The 23,337-nt window shown below is 49.7% G+C and overlaps 1 protein-coding gene across 5 annotated transcripts; it reads left to right on the forward strand.

The window, feature by feature from the left end:
• The first annotated feature begins 2,638 nt into the window (after nt 1-2,638).
• Nucleotides 2,639-22,087, forward strand: LOC145350367 (mannose-1-phosphate guanylyltransferase regulatory subunit alpha-A-like). 5 transcript variants are annotated; one of them, XM_080199626.1, is made up of 13 exons: nt 2,639-2,730; nt 6,639-6,736; nt 7,030-7,133; nt 8,588-8,780; nt 10,584-10,643; nt 13,340-13,470; nt 15,454-15,468; nt 17,740-17,874; nt 18,302-18,399; nt 18,792-18,838; nt 19,151-19,243; nt 19,812-19,980; nt 20,292-22,087. In XM_080199626.1, exons 1-13 carry the CDS (start codon nt 2,691-2,693, stop codon nt 20,390-20,392), a joined length of 1,284 nt encoding a protein of 427 aa, XP_080055752.1. In that variant the 5' UTR covers nt 2,639-2,690; the 3' UTR covers nt 20,393-22,087. The 5 variants fall into 5 exon arrangements, with proteins under 5 accessions (XP_080055752.1, XP_080055754.1, XP_080055755.1 ...); XM_080199624.1 differs by lacking the exon at nt 2,639-2,730 and adding an exon at nt 3,565-3,745; XM_080199628.1 differs by lacking the exon at nt 15,454-15,468.
• Nucleotides 22,088-23,337: the final 1,250 nt, after the last annotated feature.

Genomic DNA, 23,337 nt, shown 5'->3' on the forward strand with positions numbered 1-23,337 from the left:
ATCAAACACAATCCTTCCTCATCCAATCCCGGCTGACTGATTAATTTGGGATTGTTGTTGATACTCTACTGTCTCTGCAATTTCTACAGGTAATAACAAATCAAATGTAACTCCCAACTTTCTCTTTGAGAGTAGTCATGCAGGTGAATTTTAGATAGTCACATGAATAATGTTTCTATAATTGCCTCTTAGTGTCCCAAGATGTGTAGATTTCAGAGATTAGCGGGGTAAATATGTGGGGAGAGGGCCTGGGTGAGATGCTCAGTCGGAGAATTCATGCAGACTTGATGGGCTGAATGGCCACCTTCCTCACTGTAGGGGTTCTATGATTCCATTTGCCTTCCTGCTTACTTGCTATACGTGAGTCAGGCTGGTGAATCTTTGGAATTCTGTACCCCAGAGGGATTTGGAGACTCAGTCATTGACTATGTCTAAATCTGAGGTCAATTAACATAGAATCACATGCAGGGATATTGGGATAGAGCAGGATGATGGCACTGAGTTGAGCCAATGGCAGAGCAGAGTGGCCTATTGCTGCTCCTGTCTTCCTATCCATAGGGACACCCTGATCCCTCTGCAGCATTCCACAATCTCTCTCCATTTAAATCACTATCTTCTTTTGTAATCTTCCTGCCTCAGTCAACAATCTAGAACATAGAACATAGGACATTACAGCGCAGAACAGGCCCTTCGGCCTACGATGTTGCGCCGACCAGTTTTTTAAAAAAAAAACACTGACCCACTAATCTAAACCAATCCCTTTTCGTCCATAAACCTATCCACAGATCTCTTAAACGCCCCCAAAAGATGGTACAGTTGAACATGTGGCTAAAGAGATGGTGTAGGGAGGAGAGCTTCGGATATGTGGATCATTGGGATATCTTCCAGGGAAGGTGGGACCTGTACAAGAAGGATGAGGCATCAATGTCCTGCCGGGTGTTGCCTGTAGCGGGGGTGGAATGGAAACTGGAGCAGCAGGTCATTCTGTTGCACATTCTCTCTGTGTCTGCGTGGGTTTCCTCCAGGTACTCTGGTTTCCTCCCACAGTTCAAAGATGTGCGGGTTAGGTTGATTGGCCATCCTAAATTAATAAGAACATAAAAAGTAGGAGCAGGAGTAGGCCATCTAGCCCTTCGAGCCTGCCCCGCCATTCAATAAGATCATGGCTGATCTGAAGTGGCTCAGTTCCATTTTCCCGCTTTCTCCCCATAACCCTTAATTCCCTTGCCTACCAAAAATCTATCTACCCGTGACTTAAATATATTTAGCGAGGTAGCCTCCACCACTTCAACAGGCAGAGAATTCCAGAGATTCACCACCCTTTGAGTGAAGAAGTTCCTCCTCAACTCCGTTCTAAACTGCTCCCCCCTTATCTTGAGGCTGTGCCCTCTAGTCCTGCTGCCTTTTCTGAGCGGGAAGAATCTCTCTACCTCTACCCTATCCATCCCTTTCATTATCTTATACATCTCTATAAGATCCCCCCTCATCCTTCTAAACTCCAACGAGTACAGGCCCAGTTTATTTAGTCTCTCTTCATAGTCCAACCCCCTCATCTCCGGTATCAGCCTAGTGAACCTCCTCTGCACTCTCTCCAAGGCTAATATATCCTTGCGCAAGTGCAGTGACCAAAACTGCACACAGTACTCCAGCTGCGGCCTCACCAGTGCCCTGTACAGTTGCAGCAAGACCTCCCTGCTTTTATATTCTATCCCCCTCGCTATAAAGGCCAACATCCCATTCGCCTTCTTGATCACCTGCTGCACCTGCAGGCTGGGTTTTTGCGACTCATGCACAAGGACCCCGAGGTCCCTCTGCACCATAGCATGCTGTCCCTTAGTGTCCCGGGATGCACAGGTTAAAGGGATTAGTGAGTAAAGATGTAGGGATATGGGGGTAGGGCCTGGGTGGGAGTTGTTGGTGCAGACTCGATGGGCTGAATGGCCTCTTTCTGCAGTGTAGGGTTCTACGATTCTAATCTCACAATGTCCCACATTTACACCATCTCCTAATTATTAGTTCACTCACCAAATCTATCCACATCACTTTGCAGATCTGCCGCCTCTCTACATCAGAATGAAGCTCAGGAGTGGGCAAATTCACCCCTCCCTCTGGGTCTACATGGTGATCTGTAGGACTCTCTATGAGACTATCTATACACATTAACAGCCAGTCTCTCTCTCAGTAGCTGCTTCACTATCTCTCTCTCGATGTAATTATCCCTCTCTCAGTATCTGGGTAATTAGGGCTCTGTCTCCATGGCAATTATTCTCACTGTCGCGGGATGATCACGTCATTAGAGGAGGCAATTCCTCTGACATCATCATTCTGCGACTTCCGTTCTGCTCTGATGGCATCAGTTTGCGCCGGAACCGGTTGGACAGTCCCGGAGTCAGAGCGACGCAGCTTCGGCCCCGAGTGACCCCTCCCCCCAATCTCCGGCCCCGAGTGACCCCTCCCCCCAATCTCCGGCCCCGAGTGACCCCTCCCCCCAATCTCCGGCCCCGAGTGACCCCCCCCCCACAATCTCCGGCCTCGAGTGACCCCCCCCCACAATCTCCGGCCCCGAGTGACCCCCCCCACAATCTCCGGCCCCGAGTGACCCCCCCCCACAATCCCCGGCCCCGAGTGACCCCCCCACAATCCCCGGCCCCGAGTGACCCCCCCACAATCCCCGCAGCTCCGCCGCCGCCATGCTGAAAGCTGTCATTCTGATTGGCGGCTCCCAGAAAGGTACCTGTCAGGGGGCGGGTAAGGGGAAATGGGGGCGGGGTCAGTGCCCAGAGAGGGGGCCAGTACCCGGGGGGGGGGGGGGGGGGGGAGTGTGGGGTCAGTGCCTGGGGTGGGGGGGGAGCACGGGGGTCAGTGCCTGGGGTGGGGGGGGAGCACGGGGGTCAGTGCCTGGGGTGGGGGGGGAGCACGGGGGTCAGTGCCTGGGGTGGGGGGGGAGCACGGGGGTCAGTGCCCGGGGTGGGGGGGGGGAGGAGCATGGAGTCAGTGCCCAGGGTGGGGGGGAGCGCGGGGGTCAGTGCCCGGGGTTGGGGGGGAAGCGCGGGGTCAGTGCCCGGGGTGGGGGGGGAAGCGCGGGGTCAGTGCCCGGGGTGGGGGGGGAAGCGCGGGGTCAGTGCCCGGGGTGGGGGGGGGGAAGCGCGGGGTCAGTGCCCGGGGTGGGGGGGGGAAGCGCGGGGTCAGTGCCCGGGGTGGGGGGGGGGGAAGCGCGGGGTCAGTGCCCGGGGTGGGGGGGGGAAGCGCGGGGTCAGTGCCCGGGGTGGGGGGGGGAAGCGCGGGGTCAGTGCCCGGGGTGGGGGGGGGAAGCGCGGGGTCAGTGCCCGGGGTGGGGGGGGGAAGCGCGGGGTCAGTGCCCGGGGTGGGGGGGGGAAGCGCGGGGTCAGTGCCCGGGGTGGGGGGGCGTAGCGCGGGGTCAGTGCCCGGGGTGTGGGGGGGAGCGCGGGGTCAGTGCCCGGGGTGGGGGGGGGGGAAGCGCGGGGTCAGTGCCCGGGGTGGGGGGAGCGTGGGGGTCAGTGCCCGGGTTGGGGGGGAGCGTGGGGGTCAGTGCCCAGTGGGTGGTTCTAGAAGCTTCACTGATGATCGAGAGTAGGCTGATGGGGCTGCATGTGGCCGCTTGGGTTTCTCCTGTTTCTAGTGGACAGCCTCTCTCTGGGTGAATACTTCAGCCTTATCTTTCACACTGATGTGCTGGGCTTCTCCATCATTGAGGATGGGGATATTTATGGAGCCTCCTCTTCCAGTGAGTTGTTTAATTGTCCACCACCATTCACAGCGGGATGTATCAGGACTGCAGAGCTGGGATCTGATCTGTTGGCTGTGGAATTATTTAACTGTTGCACCTGAGTTGACCATTGGCTGATCTCACCAAGCGTGGAATTTGAGTGGAAATTGGGTCTGGTTGAAGTGTTTTGTTGTTGCTACAGTTAGAATTGCCTGTGTGACAGTCAGACTCACCGCACGGACACACGGCACTGGGATATGTTGTTGAGAATTACTGAACGAAGCAGCTCAGGAATCCATTCAGCTCCGAGCTGTCCAATTAGTGCCTCACACCCCTGCAAAATTACTCTTTAAATTGGGGCCAGTGTAGAGCTTTATGCTGTATCTAACCCCATGCTATACCAGTCCTGGGAGTATTTGATGGGGACAGTGTAGAGGGAGGTTTACTCTGTATCTAACCCAATGCTGTACCTGTCCTGGGAGTAACAGATATGTAGGCAGATTTTGGCAAGGTGTAAAAGTAACAGGGTTATTGTGGTGGGAGATTTTAATTTCCCCGATATTACTAAGACTCACTTAGTGCTAGGGGCATGGATGGGGCAGAGTTTGTAAGGAGCATCCAGGAGGCCTTCCTGGAACAGTATGTAGATAGTCCAACTAGAAAAGGGCCGTTCTGGACCTGGTATTGGGGAATGAGCCTGGCCAGGTGGTCGATGTTCAGTAGGGGAGCAGTTTGGGAACAGTGACCACAATTCAGTAAGCTTTAAGGTACTGATGGATAAAGATAAGTGTAGTCCTCAAGTGACGGTGCTAAATTGGGGGAAGGCTAATTACAACAATATTAGGCAGGAACTGAATAATGTAGATTGGGAACAGATGTTTGAGGGCAAATCAACATCTGGCATGTGAGAGGCTTTCAAGTGTAAGCTGATAGGGATTCAGGACTGGCACAGTCCTGTAAGGATGAAGGATTAGTATGGCAAGTTTCGTGAACCTTGGATAACGAGAGATATTGTGAGCCTAGTCAAAGAGAAAAAGGAAGCATTTGTTAAAGCTAGGAGGCTGGGAACACACGAAGCAAGTGTGGAATACAAGAAAAATAGAAAGAAACTTAAGGAAGGAGTAACAAGAGCTAAAAGGGGTCACGAGAAAGCATTGGCCTACAGGATTGAGGAAAATCCCAAGGCTTTTTATACGTATATAAAGAGGAAGAAGATAGCCAGGGAGAGGTTTGGCCCACTGAAAGGCAAGGGAAGGGATCTATGTGTGGAGCCAGAGGAAATGGGTGAGGTATTAAATGAGTATTTTGCGTCAGTATTCACCAAAGAGAAGGATTTGGTGGATGATGACTCTGGGAAAGGATGTGTAGACAGTTTGACTCATGTTGAGATCAAAAAGGAGGAAGTATTGGGGTTCTTGAGCAACATTAATGTAGACAAGCCCCCAGGGCCTGACGGGATACGCCCCTGAATACTGAGAAAAGCAAGTGAGGAAATTGCCGGGGCCTTGAGAGGAATCTTTGTATCCTCACTGGCTACAGGGGAGTCATGATGTTGAGATGCCAGCGTTGGACTGAGGTAAACACAGTAAGAAGTCTCACAACACCAGGTTAAAGTCCAACAGGTTTATTTGGTAGCAAAAGCCACTAGCTTTCGGAGCACTGCCCACAGACTCACCTGACGAAGAGGAGGTCCTGGAGGTTTGGAGAATAGCCAATGTTATTCCTTTGTTTAAGAAGGGTACTAAAATAATCCAGGTAATTACAGGCCGGTGAGCCTTACATCAGTGATAGGGAAATTATTGGAGAGAATTCTTCAAGAAAGATTTATTCCCACTTGGAAATAAGTGGATATATTAGTGAGAGGCAACATGGTTTTGTGAAGGGGAGGTTGTGTCTCACGAACATGATCAAGTTTTTCGAAGAAGTGATGAAGATGATTGATGAGGGTAGGGCAGTGGGTGTTGTCTACATGGACTTCAGTATGGCCTTTGACAAGGTCCCTCATGGCAGACTGGTGCAGAAGGTGAAGTCGCATGGGATCAGAGGTGAGCTGGCAAAGTGGATACAGAACTGGCTCAGTCGAAGAAGACAGAGGGTAGCAGTGGAAGGGTGCGTTTCTGAATGGAGGGCTGTGACGAGTGGTGTTCTTCAGGGATCAGTGCTGGGACCTTTGCTGTTTGATATATATATCAATAATTTGAGGGAAAATGTAACTGGATTGATTAATAAGTTTGCGGATGACACAAAGGTTGGTGGATTTGCGGATAGTGATGAGGACCATCAGAGGATACAGCAGGATATAGATTGGTTGGAGACTTGGGCAGAGAGATGGCAGGTGGAGTTTAATCTGGACAAATGTGAGGTAATGCATGGGATGCATGAATGGGATGGGAATAGAGGGATATGGTCCCTGGAAGGATGGGGGTTTTAGTTCAGTCGGGGGCAGCATGGTTGGTGCAGGCTTGGAGGGCTGATGGGCCTGTTCCTTTGCTGTAAATTTCTTTGTTCTTTGGGAGTGTTTGATGGGGACAGTTAGAGGGAGCTTTACTCTGTATCTAACCCCGTGCTGTACCTGTCCTGGGAGTGTTTGATGGGGGGACAGTGTAGAGGGAGCTTTAATCTGTATCTAACCCCGTGCTGTACCTGTCCTGGGAGTGTTTGATGGGGGACAGTGTAGAGGGAGCTTTACTCTGTATCTAACCCCGTGCTGTACCTGTCCTGGGAGTGTTTGATGGGGGGACATTGTAGAGGGAGCTTTACTCTGTATCTAACCCCGTGCTGTACCTGTCCTGGGAGTGTTTGATGGGGGACAGTGTGGAAGGAACTTTACTCTGTATCTAACCCTGTGCGGTACCTATCCTGGGAGTGTTTGATTGGATACTGGGTTCCTGAAACAGTTGTATTTTTGCAGGGACGCGATTCCGCCCTTTGTCCTTCGAGGTTCCAAAGCCCCTGTTTCCAGTGGCTGGTGTCCCGATGATTCAGCATCACATTGAGGCTTGCTCAAAGGTAACACATTCCCTTCCATTTCACTGGCATGAGTTATCAAATAGAAAGTGGTGGGTGCCCGGAACGCACTGCCAGAGGAGGGGGTGGAAGCAGGCACATTAACAACATTTAAGAGACAGCTGGATGGGTACATGAATAGGGAGGAAATAGAGGGATAGGGACCGTGTAAGGGTAGAAGGTTTCTTCAGTTTAGTTCGGGCATCATGATCAGTACAGGCGTGGAGGGCCGAAGGGCCTGTTCCTGTGCTGTACTTTTCTTTGTTCTCACCATGTTGCTCTTTGCCTCTCTGCAGGTTCCAAATATGAAGGAGATTTTATTAATCGGGTTTTATCAGCCAAGTGATGAATTGAACCGTTTCCTCTTATTGGCCACGCAGGAGTTCAAAATCTGCATAAGGTAGAGGAAAATCTTCCTGTAAGCGCTGTGTTTGTAAAACTACAATATCAATGTCAGACACGGACAGAGTGAACAGTACATTCCAGGTACGCAGTGTTTAAAGGGCAGTCAGCAAGAGCATGCACGTGTGGCAGACCCTTCTGACTCTCTCATCAACACCAGACCATTTTGTTCGATTGCTGATTTGAAGTTTGTTTGTTCAGGCACATCAGGATTCACCGTTGAACCAATCAGAACACCTCGCAATGCCGTTCCTCTAACCACAACCCAACTCCCTGCCAGCTTACTATCTGATTATATATTCACAAACCCTGCTGAGTTACACTCACTGTGATAGCCTGCTGTGTTATTCTCACTGCAATGGCATGCTGCATTACAGTCACGTTACGTTACGTTACAGTCACAGTGGCTCCCTGCCGCGACAATGAAACAATATCAGAGGATTAGGATAAGTATATTGTATCGGCTCAATGAGTTGAGTAGAATGTGTGAACAGAATGAAAGAAAGATAGTGATATGAGGGGTTTCAGTTACACCAACTGCAAGTTCCTGGATAAGCCGGGATTGTTCTCTTCAGATAAGTTTTAGAGGAGAATTAATAAAGGCGTTCAAAATTATACAGGATTTTGAAACAGTAGAAAAGGATAAACAGGAAGTCTGTAACCAGAGGGACAGATTAAAGAGAATGTGTAATAGATGCAGACAGAGAGAAGAGCGGAATTCTTTTCCACAGTGAGTTGTGATCTGGAAGGTGCTGACGGAAAGAGTGGTGGTAGCAGATTCCATTGGAACTTTCAATGGAGAAATGGACAAAGAGCTGAAGGGTAATAATTTGTCAGTCGATGAGAAAGAGGACGTCCCAGCACAATAAGCTGAATAACCTTTTTAAATTTGATTTATTATTGTCACATGTGTTAGTATACAGTGAAAAACATTGTTTTTTGTGCACTGTGTAGACAAAGCTTACCATTCATAGAGAAGGAAACGAGTGAGTGCAGGATGGAGCATTACAGTATAGCTAGGCTGAAAGAAAGGTATGAGAAAGTTAGGGTGGCACGGTGGTTAGCAAGGCTGCCTCACAGCACCAGGGACCCAGGTTCGATTCCCGGCTTGGGTCACTGTCTGTGTGGCACCTGCACGTTCTCCCCATCTCTGTGTGGGTTTCCTCTGGGTGCTCTGGTTTCCTTCCACACTCCAAAGATGTGCAGGTTAGGTGGATTGACCTTGTTACATTGCATCTTAGTGTCAGGAGGACTAGTTAGAGTGAATGCATGGGATTATGGGGATTGGGTGAGGGTGGGATTGTGGTCAGTGCAGACTCGATGGGCCGAATGGCTCTTTCTCCACTGTATGGATTCTATGATTCTGTGGTAATTGACATATTTGTAAGTGGAATGGGTTTCCAATAATAATCTGAACAAAGTGCTCCTTCTTCATGTCCTTTTTGCTGCCAGGTATCTCCAGGAATATGTTGCTTTGGGCACTGGTGGTGGGCTGTACCACTTCCGAGACCAGATCCTGTCAGGAAACCCGGAAAGGTTCTTCGTCATGAACACAGATGTTTGCTCGGAGTTTCCATTGATGCAGATGATGGAATTCCAACAAGCTTGTGGACAAATCAACTCCTTCGTTATGTTGGGGACAACTGTAAGGAAACAGATGTGATCTTTATGTAAAAGCTGGGTAATTCAGGGGTTAGAGAGGGCAAGGGGGGGGACTGGGTCAGGGGCAAGGGGGGGGTACTGGGTCAGGGGCAAGGGGGGGAACTGGGTCAGGGGCAAGGGGGGGGGGACTGGGTCAGGGGCAAGGGGGGGGACTGGATCAGGGGCAAGGGGGGGGGACTGGATCAGGGGCAAGGGGGGGGAACTGGGTCAGGGGCAAGGGGGGGGAACTGGGTCAGGGGCAAGGGGGGGTACTGGATCAGGGGCAAGGGGGGGGACTGGGTCAGGGGCAAGGGGGGGGTACTGGGTCAGGGGCAAGGGGGGGAACTGGGTCAGGGGCAAGGGGGGGGGGACTGGGTCAGGGGCAAGGGGGGGGGACTGGATCAGGGGCAAGGGGGGGGACTGGATCAGGGGCAAGGGGGGGGACTGAATCAGGGGCAAGGGGGGGGGACTGGATCAGGGGCAAGGGGGGGTACTGGATCAGGGGCAAGGGGGGGGAACTGGGTCAGGGGCAAGGGGGGGGTACTGGATCAGGGGCAAGGGGGGGGGGACTGGATCAGGGGCAAGGGGGGGGACTGGATCAGGGGCAAGGGGGGGGACTGGATCAGGGGTAAGGGGGGGGCTGGATCGGGGGCAAGGGGGGGTACTGGGTCAGGGGCAAGGGGGGGAACTGGGTCGGGGCAAGGGGGGGTACTGGGTCAGGGGCAAGGGGGGGTACTGGGTCAGGGGCAAGGGGGGGTACTGGATCGGGGCAAGGGGGGGGACTGGATCAGGGGCAAGGGGGGGGACTGGATCAGGGGCAAGGGGGGGGACTGGATCAGGGGCAGCGGGGGTTGGTTTTAGAGTGGAGGTTGGTTCTGGGGCAGGGGAGGCTGGTTCCGGTTTTGGGGTGGGGATTGGTTCTGGGGTGGGGGAGGCTGGTTCAGGGTGGGGGAAGGTAGTTTGGAGTGGGTTTGGAAGGTGCTGTCGAAGGAGCCTTGGTGAGTTGTTGCAGTATTATTTTTATTTGTTCATGCAATGTGGACACCATGGTTAGACCAGCATTTATTGCCCAATCCTTGTTGTCCTTGAGAAGGTGGTGGTGGGCTGCCTTCTTGAACTGCTGCACTACATATAGTATAGGTACACCCACAGTACCGTTTGAAAGGGAGTTCCAGGATTTTGCAGGAATGGTGGTATATTTCCAAGTCAGGATGGTGAGTGACTTGAAGGGAAACTTCCAGGTGGTGGTGTTCCCTGGTATCTGCTCCCCTTGTCCTCCTAGATGGTAGCAGTCCTGGGTTTGGAAGGTGCTGCCTAAGGAGCCTTGGTGAGTTGCTGCAGTGCATCTTGCAGATGGTGTACATGGCTGCCATTGTGCGTCAGTGGTGGAGGGAGTGAATGTTTGTGGTTAACGTGTCGATCGAGCGGGGCTGCTTTGTCCTGGACGGTGTCAAACTTCTTGAGTGTTGTTGGAGCTGCACCCATCCAGGCAAGTGGGAGGTATTCTATCACACTCCTGACTTGTGCCTTGTGGATGTTGGACAGGCTTTAGGGAGTCAGGAGGTGAGTTACTCATCGCAGTATTTCTAGCCTTTGACCTGCTCTGTTAGCCACTGTGTTTATATGGCTGGTCAATGGCAACCCCCAGGATGGTGATCGTGGGGGATTCAGCAATGGTAACACCATGGAATGTCGAGGTGATATGGTTAGATCCTCTCTTTTGGAGATGGTCACTGCCTGGCACTTTGTGACGGTTGTGTGGCAGAGTTGTGTGGTTATTAATCCTTCTCCTGGCGAATCTCTGCAGGCGAACAGGAGACAGTCGATGAACTATGGCTGCATTGTGGAGAATCAGCAGACGCATGAGGTGAGCAAACTGCTTTCAACAATTCCAGCAACTGTTAAACTCGTTAGAATCCATCCGCTCCCCATCTCATTCACTACAGTCTGTTCCTATAACAGTATTTACAGAGTTTACAGCACAGAAACAGGCCATTCGGCCCAACTGCTCTGTGCCTGTTCCACATGGAAATCCTCCCACCTTATTTCATCTCATCCTATCCACAAATCTTTCTATTCCTTTCTCCACTGTAATGCTCTGACGAAGGGTCATCCAGACTCGAAATGTTGGCTCTATTCTCTCTCCACAGGTGTTGTCAGACCCACTGAGATCTTCCAGCATTTTGTGTTGTTTCGGATTCCAGCATCTGCAGTAATTTGCTTTTATCCCCTGAATGTATCTCCATGATTCACGTCAGCCGCTCCCTGTGGTGGCAAGTTCCATATTCTCACCACTCTCTGGGTAAAGAAATTTCTCAGTTCTGGGCCCTGCACCTCAGGAAGGAGATTTGGGTCCTGGAGGGGGAACAGCTCAGATTCCTCAGAATGACCCCGGGGCTGAAAGGGTTAAATCCCGAGGACAGCTCACTCAGACTCGGCTTGTATTCCCTCGAGTGTAGAAGATTAGGGGGTGATCTAATCGAGGGGTTTCAGACGGTTAAAAATCGAGTCGATAGGAGCAAGGGGGCAGAGCCTTCAAATTGGAGCCAGGCGGTTCGGGGGGAATGTCAGGAAGCACTTCCTCACACAGAGGGAGCGGGAATCTAAAACCTTCTTCCCAGAAAAGCTGTTGAGAGTGAGGGTCCACGAAGCTTTTAGGATTGAGATTGGTAGTGTTTTGTCAATAAGAGTATTGAAGGATATAGGTCACTGTCTGTGTGGAGTTCGCACATTCTCCCAGTGTCTGCATGGGTTTCCTCCGGATGCTCCGTTTTCCCCCCTCCGTCTGAAAGATGTGCAGGTTAGGTGGATTGGCCATGCTAAATTGCCCCTTAGTGTCAGGGGGATTAGGAGGGTAAATGTATGGCGTTGCGGGAATTGGGCCTGGGTAGGATTGTGTTCTGTGCAGACTCGTGTTCTGTGCAGACTCGATGGGCCGAACGGTCTCCTTCTGTACTGAAGGGATTCTATGAATAAAATGCCATTTTTAAATTAATTCCCCGGAGATATGTGTCACTGGCTAGACCAGCATTTATTGCCCATCCCTAAATGCCCTTGAGAAGGCGGTGATGAGCTGCCTTCTTGAACCCGCTGCAGTCTGTGTGCTGTAGGTACACCCACAGTGCTGTTAGGGAAGGAGTTCCAGGATTTTGACCCAATGACTGTGCAGGAATGGTGACATCTTTCCAAGTCAGGATGGTGAGCGGCTTGGAGGGTGTCCGGCTCCCGGATCTGAACCCTGGGGCATGTTATAAAGCCAGATAGAACCCAACGATCTTTTTATTTTGGCATAAATGTGACAAAGGAGTACTTCGTTCTCTGAGTAATTCTACTGATAAATTTGGGATATTTTATAGTAAAACACTCTTTATTCAATAACAGTTAATTATAACTCTTAACAAATGAAGCATTAATAATTGAACAATATTTTTAAATCAAAAGAAACAACTTTAATCTGTAACCTTTTACTTTTTCGGTTCCAAATAAGCAACATTCCTGTTACAGAGGAAGTTGCCACTTTAAGTACAGTTAGCAGTTATAGATATATTTGCTATAGCGAGTGTAATTTGTCTTGAAGCTTTCAGAGAGAAAGAGTTTCGGCAACTTGCAGAAAACCTCTGTCTTCAAGCAATTCCCAGCTGAAACTGAAAAGCTGTTTCTCTAATACAGACCTAGCTCTTCCCATTAACCACATCATCACATGGCCCTGCGTACCTCAACACACCTATTTTTTAAATCAAAATCCCTAGGAAATCTTCTTCCATGAACAAAAATTCATTAGCTCCAACCTAAGTAAACAATACATGGCCTGCTCTCCCAGCATCTGAGCTAAATGTTTTCCAGACACACCAACTGCCTGCAGAATAGAGCTGAATCTGTAAACAGTCCCCTTAGACATTAAAAAATATATATACAGCAATAGCACACAATCAGTCACAAGAGGGACCTCCAGGTGGGGATGTTCCTAGGTACCTGCTGCTCTTGTCCTTCTAGGTGGGGAGGTCATGGTTTTGGAAGGTCCTGCCTCAGGAACCTTGGTGAATTCCTGCAGGGCATCTTGTAAATGGTGCACTTTGGTGGTGGTGGTGGAATTGAAAGGTGGATGGGATAACAATTAAGTTTTTATTCATTCATGGGACATGGGCATTGCTGGCTGGCCAGCATTTATTGCCCATCTTTAGTTGCCCTTGGAGGGCAGTTGAGAGTCAACCACATTGCTGTGGCTCTGGAGTCGCACGTAGGCCAGACAGGTTAAGGACAGCAGATTTCATTCCCGAAAGAACATTAGTGAACCAGCTGAGTTTTTCCAACAATCGACAATGGTTTCATGGTCATCAGTAGATTATTAATTCTGTGTGCCATGGTGGGATTCGAACCTGGGTCCTTGAGTTTTGCTGTGTTTAATCTAACGATATTACCACTAGGCTATTGTCTCCCCAGAGTGGGCTGCTTTGTCCTGGGCGTATCGAGCTGATTAGAGAGTAGTCCAGGGTACAGGTAGTTAAGGAGGAGGTTCTCCAACATGCTCTGAGTCTCAGTGAAACACTCTGCCTCTTCCTCCAGATACTTCACTATGTGGAGAAACCAAGCACGTTTGTCAGTGACATCATCAACTGCGGAATTTACCTATTCACGCCGGATATTTTCCAGCACATCGGAGAAGTGTTCCGGAAAAACCAGCAGGATCTCTCCATGTAAGTACATCGAGTGTATGAGGGGCTGGAACAAGGTCAATCTGTCCATCAGCTCCCACTCCCAAGTCTCACTTTTCCATCATGTTCCCATTAACCACATCTGATCTTGTTCCGAAATCGGGTTATAGATTCAAACACCACTAAAGGATGATGTGGAGATGCCGGTGTTGGATGGGGGGTAAGCACAGTAAGAAGTCTCACTACACCAGGTTAAACTCCAGGTTTATTTGTTATCACGAAGCTCTGCCTCTTCATCAAGGAGCTGTGCTCCGAAAGCTCGTGATACCAAACAAACCTGTTGGACTTTATAACCTGGTGTTGTGTGACTTCTTACTGTGCCCATTAAAAGTTTTGAGTGATTGAGTCAGAGGAGGCCATTCGGCCTAATTCTACCTCTTCTGCTGTCTAGTAAGTTCTCCCCCCTGCTCTTTCCTCGCACCCAATAGCCAGCATTTGTTGCCCATCTCCCTCGAACTGAGTGTCTCACTCGGCCATTTGAGGTAGTTCAGAGTCAACCATATTGCTGTGGCTCTGGAATCGCATTTAGGTCAGACTGGGTAAGGATGGCAGATTTCCTTCCCTAAAGGACATTAGTGAACCAGACGAGTTTTTACAACAATCAACAATGGTTTCATGGTCATGGGTAGATTCTTAATTCCAGATACTTTTTAATTGAATTCAAATTTCGTCATCTGCGTTAGATGGCAGGATTCAAACCCAGGTCCCCAGAACATTAGACTGGATTTGTACTAGAGTGATAATGCCATGGTGCCACTGTCTCTCCATTAAGCTGACATAGTACACAACCGGGGGAGCACCGCACTGTCAGAGGGTCAGCGCTGGGGGAACGCCGCACTGTCAGAGGGTCAGCGCTGGGGGAACGCCGCACTGTCAGAGGGTCAGCGCTGGGGGAACGCCGCACTGTCAGAGGGTCAGCGCTGGGGGAACGCCGCACTGTCAGAGGGTCAGCGCTGGGGGAACGCCGCACTGTCAGAGGGTCAGCGCTGGGGGAACGCCGCACTGTCAGAGGGTCAGCGCCGGGGGAGCAGTACTCCACAAGCTTTGTGATTCCAAATAAACAATTTAACCTGGTGTTGTGAGACTTTAAGAAGCATTTCATTGGCTGTAAAATACTCACACAGCCTGAGGTACTGAAGGGTGCTATAGAAATGCAAGTCTATTCTTTTATCTTTCTGCTCGCAGTCCTTCTCCACTGAAGCTGTGACAGGGAAATACCAAGCTCTGTTTGACCCTGTCCCCAAAACAAGTTGTTATCCCAGATTAATTGAGGCCTCGGATTTTCCCCTGATGAGTGGTGACAGAGAGACTTGCTGACCATATCAGAGAGCAGCTAGGGGTCAGTCACATGTCGGCCGGACCAGGTGAACGAGGCAGATTTCCTTCCCAGTTCCATGGCTGTTATTACCGAGGCTAGCTTTTTACTTGTGTTTTTTTTTAACTGATTTATTCTTTCTAAGTAATGCAGTGTATTTGACCTCTCTGGCCGGGATTTTATAACCTCGCTCAGGCGAAGCTCATAAAATCCCGCCTAAAGCAAACAGAGAATTCCGTTCTGTGAGTCTCGTCCATCCCGGTAAAACTCCAGCTGGAGTCTCTGTCTGGATTACTCGGATTGTGAGTTCCGAAACTGTGAGCACAGCACTGAGTGGAGAGCAGAGCTCTCAGTCCTGGGTTGACAGGATTGCCTCGTTAGGTGAGTGTAGCTCGAACGTCGTGTTGCACCCTGTGAGGCTGTTAATCCTCATGGTGTTTCACAGTAGCCTCAAATACTGGAGAATCCAGGAACATTCACTGCTTGTTCTGCTTCAGTGCAGCGCAGAGTTTGATTATTGCTCCTGTTCGGCTGTGTGTCTGTATACAGGAGGCAGGGGCTTGACTTCACCATGGAGATTTCTCATTGCTCCTCTCTCTCTCTCTCTCTTGCCCCCGATACGCTTTCTTCACCTTTGCCCCCACCCTCAGGTATTCTTACTCTGAGTAAGTTTGGTGTGTGAGTGTAGTGTGCTTCGTAAAGCTAACACATTCTCATCCAGGACAGGCACTGAGCAACTCCCTCTTCCTCTCAGTAAAAACGACTAAAGAAACATTCATCAAATCCCATCAACAAAGTCCTTTCAAAGGAGGCAGAACAGAAATCATTAACAGTGAGTGGGTGGGTGTTCAAAAAGCTAACAGGATGCTGCCCTTTACCCCGGGGGTGTAAAGGGGAGGCTGTGAGATGACAGTTATAGAAAGCTCTGCTTCCCCTCCGCCCGGAGTAACTGGCTTCCGTTCTGGGACCCACACCTCAGGAAGGAGATTTGGGTCCTGGAGGGGGAACAGCTCAGATTCCCCAGAGTGACCCTGGGGCTGAAAGGGTTAAATCCCGAGGACAGCTCACTCAGACTCAGCTTGTATTCCCTCGAGTGTAGAAGATAAGGGGATGATCTAATTGAGGGGTTTCAGATGGTTAAAGGATTTGATTGGGGGGGTGGAGTTGGGTTAGGTTGGGGGGTGGGGGGGGTGGTCCTGGACAGGTGGACAGAACCTTAAAATTCAAGCTGGAGCATTCAAGGGGTTAATTCTCGTCACAAATATAGACCAATGTGGGGCAGTGGAGTGAAGGTTCACATTAGCCAAGGTCTAATGGAATGATAGGCCAGACTCGAGAGGTTGAATGGCTTTCTATCAGGCTGAAACCCTATTGGCTGGCTGTTTCACTACCCCTGCCGATAGGTCATTATCCAGCCAGCTCCACACTGATTGGCTCTGTTCTCGAATATTTTCCTCCATTTTCCATACCCGTCACTCTATGCCTTTGAGTCCATTCTGATTCACTCGCTCTCTGTGTCTATCCCACAGCATCCTCCCTCTCTCTCTGTGTCTCTATTGTATTTCATCCGCTCGCCTGGACACACAGTTCCTCCATCAACACTTTTGTTCCTTTATTCTATTTCTCAATATTTCTCTCTTCCTGGTTGGTGGCTGTACCTTTCGCCAGCTGGAATTCCCTCCTGAAACCTCTGTACCCCATTAATAAACTCGTTAAAACCAGCTTCTGATAGCTCCCTATGTGGCTCAGTGCCCCGTTTAGGTAGACAGTGTCTGTGAAGCAGCTTCTGCTTTGACAGGGGCTGCAATGGTCTTGATGTTTCTCTACCCCTCGCATACTCTGTATTGTGACTGTCGTTCTGTCTCTGCCACAGTCGCTCTCTGTGCCGGTCCCTATTTCTCCCTCTATCACAGCCACTCATTCTCCATATCTGTGCCTGGATGGGAAGCTGTGCGGATCAGTAGTTGCTGCTGCTTGCTGCACTGAATGTTTGTAGTTTAGCAAAGTAGAGCAAAGTTTCCAAAAACTGACACTGTTGATGGATTGGGCGCCGGTGGGGGGGGGGGGGGGGGGGTGCGTGCTGGGAATGTGGTGTGTGGCTGGAATGGGTGGGGGAAGGAGGGCGTATTTAAAAAGTTTGTTTTATTATAAGGCACAAGTAGGCTTACATTAACAGTAACTTCATTGCAGTGTTAAAATCCCCTGGTCACCACACTCTGCTGTCTGTTCGTGTACGCTAAGGGAGAATTTAGCATGGCCAGTGCACGAAACCCACGTGGACACAAGGAGAATGTGCAGACTCTGCACAAACAGTGACCCAAGCCAGGAATCAAACCTGGTTCCCTGGCACTGTGAGGCAGCTGTGCTGACCACTGCGCTGCAATGGTTGGGGGTGGGGTGGGTGTGCAGAGTTGGAATGAACCGGGGGTTGAATGTGGAATGGGGAGAAACATGGGCCAGAATGTGTGTGTGCGCGCGCGTGGGGGGGGTGGGTTTGGCATGTGGTTGGAATGGGGAGGACGGAAAGGTGGCCCAAATGTGGGGGGGATTGGGTGGCTGGGGGAGGGCTGCAGAGTAACTGGGGTCTCTGACTGGGTCATAGAGCGTGGCTCTGGTGTTGGACTCCATCCCCTCTCAGTGGGTGGGTCTGTGGGTCAGTCCCCTCTCAGTGGGTGGGTCTGTGGGTCAGTCCCCTCTCAGTGGGTGGGGACAGCACATGAACAGCAGCTTCCTGGGATAGGGCTGAGAGTTGGAGAAAGTTTCCGTCTCTGTCCCTCCCCCCTCCGGGACTGTTCTCCACCCCCTAGGGTACTATCTTAATCCCTCCTCTTCCCCCTCCCCTGGGTGTTCTCTGCCCGACTCTCCCCCCGGGGTGGGGAGTGTTTGATGTGGGGAGGGTGTGGGTGTGTGTCTATCTGATGAGTTGGTCTCTGCAGAGAGGAGAGTGCCAATGGCTGGCAGCGCGTTGAGGTGATCCGCCTGGAACAAGACATCTTTACCAGCATGGCCGGCCGTGGCTCCCTGTATATATACAAAACAGACGGCTTCTGGAGTCAGATCAAATCAGCCGGGTGAGTGTAAACACACAGAGTGGCTATCGGGAAGGGAGGGAGGGGGGAGCCCACCGAGAGGCTATCGAGAAGGGGGGCGAGGGGGGAGCCCACCGAGAGGCTATCGGGAAGGGAGGCGAGGGGGGAGCCCACCGAGAGCCGGGGGAGAGGGGCGAGGGGGGAGCCCACCGAGAGCCGGGGGAGAGGGGGGAGCCCACCGAGAGCCGGGGGAGAGGGGGGGAGGTTGCGGAGAAGAGCATCAGATCAATGGAATGGGGGAATGAAAATGGAGGGAGAGGCTCGGGGTGGGGGTCGGTGGGGTCCCCATTCACAGTGAGGGGCAGCCCCTTCCTCTGAGACTGACAGATGTGGCGCTAGGATGAGGTGAGGGGGAGGGAGGGGCAGCCCCTTTCTCAGCAAATAACAGAATCTCTGCGTCGCTCTGCAGGTCTGCCATTTATGCCAACCGGTTGTATCTGAATCAGTATCAAAGCACACATCCTGACCGTCTGGCCCAGAATAGCCAGGGGGGCCCCAGAATCATAGGTAAGTGTGTAAACAATAACTACTTACATTTATCTAACACCCCGAATAAAGTATTCCAGTGAGTTTGACAGGAGCCAGGCTGACGCTGTGCTAGGTAGGGAAGTGACTAGAAGCTCCTCAAGTGTTGAGGGAAGTGTGAGGGAGGAGGGTGGGTTTGGGAGGGAGCTGAGGTTGGAGTGTAGACACCTACCAGCCACCAGTGACAGAACAATGGAAATCAGAGATAGGTCAGAGTTAGAGGAACGCTGAGATCTGTGTTGTAGGGCTGGAGGAGGTTCCAGATGAGGTGGGGAGGGATTACGAGAGTAAAGAAGTCAGTTTCTATGGGAGACAAAGGGAGAGGTTTAGAAAGCTGATGGCAGAATGTAACGCTCTGATCCTTTTATTAACAGGAAATGTTTATATCCATCCAACAGCAACTATCGACCCTACAGCTGTGGTGAGTATCCCTGAGAAAGATCACAGCATGGGGGAGGCCATTCATTGCTATTTAACCAGTCTCACTCCCTCTGCACTCTCTCAGTAAACTATTTCTCCAATTCCCTTCTGAAAGTTCCAATTGAATCTGGCAGCACGTTCCAGATCCCAATGTGCTGTGGGAAGAATTCTCTTCATCTTCCCCTTGAGTCATTTGCCAGTTTGCTGTATCTGTAGCCCCTGGTTCCCAGCCCCTCTGCAGCAGAAGGCACCCCCTCCGTGGCATGTTCAGGTGACCTGTGCTAACATCTCCTATTTTGTCATTTCTCCACAGCTGGGTCCAAATGTCACCATCAGCATGGGAGTGACGATTGGAGCTGGAGTTCGAGTCAGAGAGTCCATCATTCTGCACGGAGCCTCATTGCAGGTAGCACAAAGCTCCCAACATCAAATACAATCCACGGACAGGGTGGGATCCCAGGGGCAACTGGACAGGAGCTAACAGCAAGGTTCAGTATGCAGAATAAGCATGGGAACAAATACACTTACTGTAGCACACACTGGCTTATCAAAGTGATACAACCTTGTACAAAGCATAACATTTCCTGTCTGTTTTACATGATGTTACACTCAATCAATTCAGAGTCAGAGATTCCCAAAACAATTAGAGGGATTATCAACTGCTGCCGGTGCTAAAATTCTCTTGACACTGTCCCCCATCAAACACTCCCAGGACAGGTACAGCACGGGGTTAGATACAGAGTAAAGCTCCCTCTACACTGTCCCCATCAAACACTCCCAGGACAGGTACAGCACGATACAGATACAGAGTAAGTCCTGCTGGGGGATGTGCGGGTAACACAGTTGCTGGGGAAGGGTTGGATCGCAGGTGGGGAGGGGGATGTTGTTGGATGGTGTGGGATACTGTGGGGGTGAAATGGGTTTGGTTTGCTGGGAGCTGATTGCAGGAAAAGCCAATGACCTTTCTTTTCCAGGATCACAGCTGTGTGCTGAACTGCATTGTGGGCTGGGATAGCACTATCGGAAAATGGTCAAGAGTTGAGGGAACCCCCAGTGACCCCAACCCCAATGACCCCCACGCCAAAATCGATAGCGAAACTCTCTTCAGTGATGGGAAACTCAACCCTTCGATCACCATTCTCGGTAAGAGGAGTAACAGTGTGATTAAAAACAACGATGAAATATAGCACAAGGTTTAATGCACCCTCGGTACTGACTCTCTGATGATATGGCGCTCCCTCAGCACTAAACAACCTTCCCTGACAGTACAACCCTCCCTGGATACTGATCCTCCAATTGTGCTGTCCACCCTCAGTGCTGTATTGAGGGTTGAGTCTTGGTTAATGGACCCCAGTCTCTGTGTTTAGACTTGAATCTGTGAATTGGGACTGTTTCCTCTGAGTTATTGTTGCCTCTGCCTACACTAAGAGTCATTTACATTTTGCTGTCTGCAGGTTGTAACGTCAGTATTCCTGCTGAGGTGATTATCCTGAACTCCATCGTCCTCCCGCACAAAGAACTGAATCGCAGCTTCAAGAATCAGATCATTCTGTAGCCAGAACTCATCTCCTCACTCACTCTATCAGGTCAGAGTGTAGTCCAACATTGCCGTGGGTCAGCACCTACACAACAGCAACTACTTTTGCACTCAGTCAATTTGTGCCTCTTTATTTTCCAAAAAGATATAAATCTATTTAATTTTCAATTACATAACTGGAACTGGCTTTTGGAATAATCAAACCCAGTCTGTCTTTCTCCAACCCACACTGCTGTATGTTGATGATGCTGGGTTTGTTATCAGGGATATGGTGCTTTCTGTAGGTGTACCAGCCCTGTGAGTGAAGATGGATTTCTAAAAAAAACTTCGGGATAATGGTGAATGGTGGCATTCTATAAAGGCAGCTGTATCAGTGTACCGTTAACCTGAGGGATGGTTAATATAGACAGCTTGTCTGGGAGCTTTGAGATTAAGGGGCATGCATTTGCAATGAGAACCTACAGCAAGGTTGGATTTGCAAGTAATTAGATTGGGTTTTAACAAATTATGCAAGGAGCAAGATAAGGACTGGGCTTCTCCACTGTTAAATTTCAAAAGAGGAAGATAAGGGACTTCTGCAACCTGTGAAAATTGTAGACAGTTCTGGTCACCCTATTATGGAAAAGATATTAAACTAGAAAGAGTGCAGAAAAGATTTATTAAGATGCTACTGGGACTTGATGGTTTGAGTGAAAAGGAGAGGCTGAATCGACTGGGACTCTTTTCTCTGGAGCTTAGAAGGCTGAAGGGTGACTTTATAGAGGTCTATAAAATGACGAGGGGCACAGATCAGCTAGATAGTCAACATCTTTTCCCAAAGGTAGGGGAGTCTAAAACTAGAGGGCATAGGTTTAAGGTGAGAGGGGAGAGATACAAAAGGGTCCAGAGGGGCAATTTTTTTCACACAGAGGGTGGTGAGTGTCTGGAACAAGCTGCCAGAGGCAGTAGTAGAGGCAGGTACAAGTTTATGTTTTAAAAAGCATTTAGATAGTTACATGGATATAGAGGGAATATGGGCCAAACGTGGGCAATTGAGATTAGCTCAGGGGTTTTAAAAAGAGCAGCGTGGACAGGTTGGGCTGAAGGGCCTGTTTCCATGTTGTAAACCTCTGATTCTAATTATTAAATTTTATTTGACCCAAAAGTGAAGGCAGTTGGAAAACAAGAGATTTTAATATTTTGGAAAAGCTACATTCAAATAGATACTGAGGACAGTGGAATCAGATGAAAAGAGGAGAGGATTATGTGTGGAAAGATAGTTGAGGTGTGTTTGTTGGGTCAGGGTCTGAGACTCAATATTGAGAGAAATCAAACAGTCCCAAACAGTACCCTGACTCCCCCACCATCCTTCCTGCATCTACTGTCTACTCCTGTTGGAATTTTACAGGTTTCTACAAGGTCCCACCTTATTTTTCTAAATGAATGGGTAACGGTTTGAAAATGTCTGTGTTTTCCAAACAGTTTATTTCCACAGCAGAGTAGGGAGTGTTTGGAGTTGGGGTGCTACCTTTAGAAAAGGGACAGCAGTTCTGCCTTGGACAATTACTGGATTCTAGTTGAAAATCTATCAGGGAAGTATTGCCAGGTAGTTTGTGTTTTCCGATTGTGGGTTTTTGGGGGGCAGGGATGAAGGTGGGGGATATTTTGCAAGACTGTGGACGCTGGGTTCTTATTAATAATCTAAATTTTAATAAACCTTAATTTTTAAAAATCCTGCAAGTGTTACTGGAATTCTGTGCTTCTGGGATCAGTATTCTTTTTCTCCTTGTATTCACACACAGTTCTGCAATAGTGCAACTGTATGAAGTGGTTGCTAAGCTTTACCCCACCTCATTTTTCCAAATTCCAGCAAATATAATCCTGACCGATTCAATCTCCTCATTATGTCAGTCCCACAGTCTCGTACACTTGCCCTGAACTCCCTCTGGAATAAAAACATCTTTCCTCAGATAAAAGACCAAAACTATATGCAATATTCCAGGTGTGGCCTCACCAACAACCATGGTAACAACACATCCCTACTCCAATCCTCTCGCTATGAAGGCCAACAATTCAGTTTGGTTTAGCACCTGCACATCTATCTTCAGTGACTGGTGCATGAGGACACCCAGGTCCCACCGGACATTCTCCTCCTAATTAGGAATAATCCACCTTCCCAATTTTGCTACCAAAGTGGATTACTTCACATTTATCCAAATTGTACTGAATCTGCCAATCATTTGTCCACTCACTCATCCTGTTCCAATCACACTGAAGGATCTCTCTATCCTCCTCACAGCTCACCCTTCACCCAACTTTGTCAGGAGTTGAAAAAAATCAGCAAAAACAAAATAATCACAGGGAAAGACGGAGATTATATTTCACACCCAGTTGTAATCTGGAAGCTGCTGATACTAATAACTTTTGAGAGAGTAATTTTGCAGGGGTGTGAGGCACTAATTGGACAGCTCGGAGCTGAATGGATTCCTGAGCTGCTTCGTTCAGTAATTCTCAACAACATATCCCAGTGCCGTGTGTCCGTGCGGTGAGTCTGACTGTCACACAGGCAATTCTAACTGTAGCAACAACAAAACACATCAACCAGACCCAATTTCCACTCAAATTCCACGCTTGGTGAGATCAGCCAATGGTCAACTCAGGTGCAACAGTTAAATAATTCCACAGCCAACAGATCAGATCCCAGCTCTGCAGTCCTGATACATCCCGCTGTGAATGGTGGTGGACAATTAAACAACTCACTGGAAGAGGAGGCTCCATAAATATCCCCATCCTCAATGATCGAGGAGCCCAGCACATCTGTGCAGATAACATAAGAACATAAGTAGTAGGAGCAGGAGTAGGCCATCTAGCCCTTCGAGCCTGCCCCGCCATTCAATAAGATCATGGCTGATCTGTCGTGGCTCAGTTCCACTTTCCCGCCCTCTCCCCATAACCCTTAATCCCCTCTCTTATCAAGAACCCAT

Source organism: Carcharhinus amblyrhynchos, chromosome 11 (genome assembly GCF_965287045.1).
Source record: "Carcharhinus amblyrhynchos chromosome 11, sCarAmb.v2.hapA, whole genome shotgun sequence".
NCBI classification, from domain to species: Eukaryota; Metazoa; Chordata; class Chondrichthyes; order Carcharhiniformes; family Carcharhinidae; genus Carcharhinus; species Carcharhinus amblyrhynchos.

Coding starts and splice junctions, on each gene's coding strand:
- LOC145350367 (XM_080199624.1), top strand. CDS start 3,610: ATGTGGCCGCTTGGGTTTCTCCTGTTTCTAGTGGACAGCCTCTCTCTG. Junction 8,781..10,583: donor TCGTTATGTTGGGGACAACT/GTAAGGAAACAG, acceptor GAATCTCTGCAG/GCGAACAGGAGACAGTCGAT. Junction 17,875..18,301: donor AGTCAGATCAAATCAGCCGG/GTGAGTGTAAAC, acceptor GTCGCTCTGCAG/GTCTGCCATTTATGCCAACC.